Below are 5,733 nucleotides of genomic sequence, written 5' to 3'. Positions count from 1 at the left end.
TATTTGGAATCCAGTCCATCAAATAAGTTTCCTTTATTTTGTCCCTACTAACAAATTAAAAACCAAATTGTATGCATTTTGCCCTGATTTCTTCAACTCGGTATGAGACGGGTAGAAAACCGACATCATGTAGAATGAACCCGTCATAATACCATCCCAAGTGTGTCTTTGCACTTTATTTTTTTCTTGCCATTATGTCCAGATCAACTCTGGGGATGGGGAAGTGTTTTTTTCTGGGAATAAGTCTGTTTTGTGTGTGTGAAGCTGATATCTCATTTTCATCTGGTGCCAACGTCTGAAGTGCATGGAGTGCTATGTCTAGGCGCCTATATATCTAAATTGAGTGACAAGTAGGCACATGTACTACTTACGCTTAAGCTTTTCACTGCTCCATAGTAATTTAATTTTGTGTATGTTTACATGTACCATATCGTAATTCGTATTCTAAGTAGATATCTCTTAGTTAAAAAATGCTGCTGGTTTAAAAATGAGCTTTCCGAGTCTGGCCCAGAGTAGCATATGCAGAGAGTTTTTGTCCCACTCTCATTTTCTATAATCATACAAGGAAACATTGTATTGAACTAAAGTTAATGCATGCTGGTTAATGAATAAAGAAATAAAATTAAGTCATAGCTGAAATTAGAACAGAAAGCAGAATAGTATAACAAATAATTTTCTTTATTTTACCAATATTGGTAATGTCATAAACTGAAAATGAAGTAATCAACTGTAAGATATTAAACCTATGTGCGTTGTGTTTTAGCATCCAAGATGATCCCCTCGTGGAAGCCCCAGCCATTTTAATAAAAAATAAATGCAGTATAAAATAATGACTTGTACATTGTAACTGTTTCAATGCAGCAAAAAATATGGAGGTAAATTACGTAACTTTCTTACCAACTGAGCTACCGTGTCTTCATCTCTCAACTGTTTATTATTCGCTGAAAGATAGATGGCAATAATATGTATAGCCTTAGATTCGTACAGATTGTCCATTGTCTTGTCAAGTAGACTGAAAATTCACACTATTGGATAATTATGGACGTACGACTGTTCGTAGTTTTGTTTTTGTGGTACTTTAGTTATGATGCATTATGTACACCACCGCTACCAGTTGTCATGTGGCATGGAATGGGTATGTATGGAGTTTTCTTTCAATGTCAACTTTAAATGTTGTTATTGTATCTTTTTCTGTTAACGAATTAACGCTAATAAAAATTTTAATTAAAACTACCCTTTTATTACAGGTGATTGTTGTTGTAATCCCCTCAGCCTTGGCAGAATAAAGACGATAATTGAAAACAATGCACCTGGCATTTATGTGAATTCATTGAAAATTGGATCATCAATTGTGGAGGCCAGTATTCTATTTGTCACTTTCTGAGTGTTGTGGAAACGGTGAGAATTATTGTTCCTTATTTAATTCATCATGGTGTACATCATGATGTATTTTATGTTCTGGACTGTGTAGAGGTTAATGCAAAGTAACACAACTTACACATAAAATTTCATCCAGATCTGATTCGACTGGGCAGACAGAAGGACAGACACGATCAGCCCATAATGTGTTCTTGCAATGCACTTCGAGCAAAGAACGCATAAAAATATGTATTATTTTCATTAAAAAGTAATAGTGTTGTAACCTAACTATATAAATATATAATGTATAGTAATTTTTTTGTCTGTGTTTCAGGATATTGAGAATGGATTTTTCCTAAATGCAAATAAACAGGTGGAAGAAGTTTGTAAGCAAGTAGCTAATGATCCAGAGTTGAAGGATGGATATAATGCATTGGGATTCTCTCAGGGTGGACAGTTTTTGTATGTTGACTATGTATTTTATCACACATTGGCTTTGTTGCATTATGGCTATAATTTTGCTTTCAAGAAATGGTTTATGTAGTGTATACAGTACAGAAGAAAGAATGTGTTCAAATGGGAAAACACTAATAATATTGAGGTGTGGTGGTGGGTGCAAACAATGAGCCCTTCTTTCTTCTCTGCAATAATGAAATATGTAACATATCACTGCAATAAATATCCCACTTGCTCTAATGATTATGTTGACAAATAGAGGGTTTTCTGTTATTACATGTTCTGTTGGACATGTTTGTTGAAATAATAAATACGAGTGTAACTCGTCACCAGACGTTACTTACCAGTGGTTATGTATGTAAAAATGTTTCCATTTATGAGTTTGCAGATGTTGTTAATAATATGTGTCACAACAGTAATTTATTGTATAAGATTGATTGTTCGTACTCATCACTGCGTGGTGTATATATGACTTAATATCTGTTTGTTTAATTTCCAGACGTGCAGTTGCTCAGCGTTGCCCATCACCACCTATGTTGAATCTCGTTACTTTTGGTGGCCAGCATCAAGGGATTTATGGATTACCGCACTGTGGATATCCAAATAAGTGGTGTAATTACATTCGTGAACTACTTACATACGGAGCTTATTGGAGGTAAATTTTAGAATGGTTAAATTCTTGTGGAAACAGAATGTAGGTATTAATAATTTTTTAGAAAATATGAAAATCTGTATTCATGAAGATGCTCCATGCGTCGATTGATTGGTCCTTTGTTTCTTGTAATGCAAACCGTTAATACATATTGTAAAGTTGATACAGCATTATAAAATAAGAAAATCTAACAGAAGAGGCCACCGTAACACAACGGGTGCAGATGTTCTTATGCAGAGAAAAATAAAAGTTGTCGTTTGTTTGCAGCTGGGTTCAGAATGATCTGGTTCAAGCAGAATACTGGCACGACCCACTGAAAGAAGAAGAGTATCGAAACCGCAGCGTCTTCCTTGCGGACGTAAATAATGAAAGAGTAAAAAACAAAACCTATATAAAAAATCTGCTGAAACTGAAGAACTTCGTGATGGTGAAATTTAATAACGATACAATTGTCGAGCCAGTAGAAACAGAATGGTTTGGGTTTTACAGACCAGGGCAAAGTACTGAGGTGATAACACTTCAGGACAGTGAACTGTATGTTGAGGTGAGTTTGATCTGCGGTGTTCAGACCGTTCTGAAAGACGAACAGCCGATTCTTCATCAGTTGAGTTCTTCTGAGAAATAAATTGCTGAATATTTTGAGCTGTATTTGTGAATAAATTGTTGCTGATTTTTTGTGTTTGGATATATTTAGTTTTATCTACATTTAATTGTGTCCTGACGTGTTGTGTCGCATTCCACAACCTTGGTTATTCACTGAGAGATAATGAAGTTATTGCTTCCAGGATCGTCTTGGACTGCGACAAATGGACAAACTTGGCAAACTCAGGTTCTTGGCTGTGGATGGAAATCATCTCCAGTTTAGTGAAGATTGGTTTGTCGAGAATATCGTGGATAAGTATCTTAAATGAGTTAACGTTTAAGGTTAAGATTTGTTTGTCACATATCGAACAACAGGGAAGAATAGCGTAATACTTCATACGTTTTATAATCTTGACTTGACTTTTATTTATTTAAAAATACTTTTAGTGGTTAGTCTCTCTAGTGCTTTGGGGTTTGCATTTTGATGAGACTGGGTCATGTTTTAGATCGTGCCATTGGTTGGGCTATAACCACATAACACAAAATTTGTGAATCGGCAGTCTCGCTTTTCGTGCGCAAATGATCCGAGCGGTTTGTCACGGAAAGAGAACTAGAAAAACTTTGCTGTAGCGCGAGAGAGGAACGACGCAACTCCGATGATGACCACTAGGAGCGCGACTGCTGACATGGCAGTAAGATGGTGACTCCGAAAAAGAAGAAGAAGAAGGGAGAGAGAGAGAGAGAGCGTCTTTTGTGTTCGATTCCATTCCACAGAGTCTGCGACCACTGCTTGGTGGGGTTTTTGGAGGAGTTCCATAAAAACGTGTGAATTTAGTTCACTTTCGCAGCTTGAGTCACCATTTTACTGCCTTGTTAAATAATTGTGCTCGTAGTAACTATACTTAAAGTAACGTCACTTCTCTTTAATGCCACAAACAATTTTTTGAAGGTCTTCTTTGGAATAGAGTTTAGTGGGTTAATTTTTTTATACTCGTTAGTTGTTTTGAAATTGCGCGGATCATTTTTTTTTCTCTGTACACTGAAAAGAAACAGATTCAGGTGTTCTGTATAACTTACGAAATGTATTTACCAGGCCGCAGTCTGAATCTGCCTTGTGTTAAATGTTTATTGTGCCACATGCCAAAGAAAGGGTTTTGTTCTTTTGTACCAAAGAGCATTTATTTGTATATAAATTGATTTTAAAATATGTGTTGCGCATTGATTGTGTTATTCTGGGTTTGTCTTCTTCTAGTATCAGCTCCGTAGTCTGATATTGGTTGGTCATTCTGGTTTATATAGATGAAAAAAGTGCACTTAGTGGAAGAATGTCTGATGGATATTTTGAAATTCAGATGAATAATTGAACAATTAACATGTAGATCACTTGATGAAAGTTTTAGTGATAAAATTATAAAAATCTGTTGAAAAGTCTTGGCTACTTTTTCTTGAAAGAATAGGCTACTCTGAGCCGTGGCATTTGTGGAGAATTTTCAGCTGTTTCTTTGAATGTTTTCTAACGTTTGATAGGACGGGGTTTGGCTCACCACGAGGCACAGACACATCCATGCCTCGAGTGGGATCTGAACCCGTGATCCCAGCATTTGAGTGGCCGTACCTCAGGCACGGCATTTTACTCCTCACCCGTTCTCTTACGTCACACATCACCTCTCAACTCTGACCTCTGCTGTCACGTTACACCACTCACCTCCAACTTTTCCCAACCTCATCTTACTTCGCATAGCTCGACCTAGCCTGTCCTGACCTCAAATCTCCGCACTTATCGAGACAGATCGGTGAATAAATTGACTGATTTACTGTCTGGACGGCCAGGGTCGTTTCCGAGGAGGGTCTTTGCCACCATTTCTGGGTCTCGCTCGTGCTTCAGGCGATGGTTACCACAATTTCTGTTCCTGGAGGTGAAAGGTCTGAAGCGTGAAGCTGACCACTCAGCTTCCTCGTTTGCCAACGTAGAATGTGTGGAGCTTTACATTCGCATCTCCTCTATATCTTTATAGAGTCGTACTTAGGCACAATTTCATCTTTATCTTTACCTTATAGTCTTTGTATTTATATGTATAAATGTCTTTTGTTTTATTTGCAGATTTTTATGAAATTTACTAGGCAGATTCTGCCACAATTCATAATCACTTGCTGCAAAGAGCCCTTGAGACATTAGCCTGACTGATCGATTAGATTGTTCGGTGGTTTCCTTAAGAATGCTAGTTTCTTGATAAAGACTGAAACGTGCTTTGGGTCCCCCCCCCCCCAAGGCATTATTCTTTTGGCCCGATACATTCGAATCACTGGAAGTGGATTTCTAAGATTTGATTGTTGTAACATTTTCTTTCCTTTCCAGTTTTTACAGGTCCATTCACTGGAGATAAATAAGATACAATAAAGGTCTTCTGTAAATGCGAATTCACTCTACTCGCCGACGAAAAGTACTTTCGACTTTTTATATAGAAACGCGGACTGAGACCCCATTTTATTTATTAGCAATCTTTTTATACGTTTTGGAAAGCTTTGGCCCATGACTTATTTCAACTTCAAAAGACTTTATTAATTTGAAATATTTTTAAGTTTTTCTCTTTTTATCGGAAAGTCACAATGGCTTCATCCGGCCTTCAGCTTGTGAAAAGGACGGTAACTCGGAAAAATGAAACAAAGTTTATCTCCCCCCCCTC

The 5,733-nt window shown here is 37.1% G+C and overlaps 1 protein-coding gene across 1 annotated transcript; it reads left to right on the top strand.

Annotated features, from left to right (window-relative positions):
• Positions 1-150: 150 nt before the first annotated feature.
• Ppt1 (Palmitoyl-protein thioesterase 1) lies at positions 151-4,256 on the top strand. Its single transcript, XM_022060907.2, has 6 exons — positions 151-1,135; positions 1,248-1,357; positions 1,694-1,821; positions 2,315-2,470; positions 2,735-3,011; positions 3,253-4,256. The coding sequence occupies exons 1-6, from the start codon at positions 1,039-1,041 to the stop codon at positions 3,376-3,378; spliced, it is 894 nt and encodes a 297-aa protein (XP_021916599.2). The 5' UTR covers positions 151-1,038; the 3' UTR covers positions 3,379-4,256.
• Positions 4,257-5,733: the final 1,477 nt, after the last annotated feature.

Source organism: Zootermopsis nevadensis, unplaced genomic scaffold, assembly GCF_977971745.1.
Source record: "Zootermopsis nevadensis isolate Lab colony 2312 unplaced genomic scaffold, Znev_1.0 Znev_ptg000022l, whole genome shotgun sequence".
Classification (NCBI taxonomy): domain Eukaryota; kingdom Metazoa; phylum Arthropoda; class Insecta; order Blattodea; family Termopsidae; genus Zootermopsis; species Zootermopsis nevadensis.
Note: the sequence above shows the minus strand (reverse complement) of the source record. Positions and strands in the feature narration are given on the sequence as shown.

Coding starts and splice junctions, on each gene's coding strand:
- Ppt1 (XM_022060907.2), top strand. CDS start 1,039: ATGGACGTACGACTGTTCGTAGTTTTGTTTTTGTGGTACTTTAGTTAT. Junction 1,358..1,693: donor TTGGATCATCAATTGTGGAG/GCCAGTATTCTA, acceptor TCTGTGTTTCAG/GATATTGAGAATGGATTTTT. Junction 3,012..3,252: donor ACAGTGAACTGTATGTTGAG/GTGAGTTTGATC, acceptor TATTGCTTCCAG/GATCGTCTTGGACTGCGACA.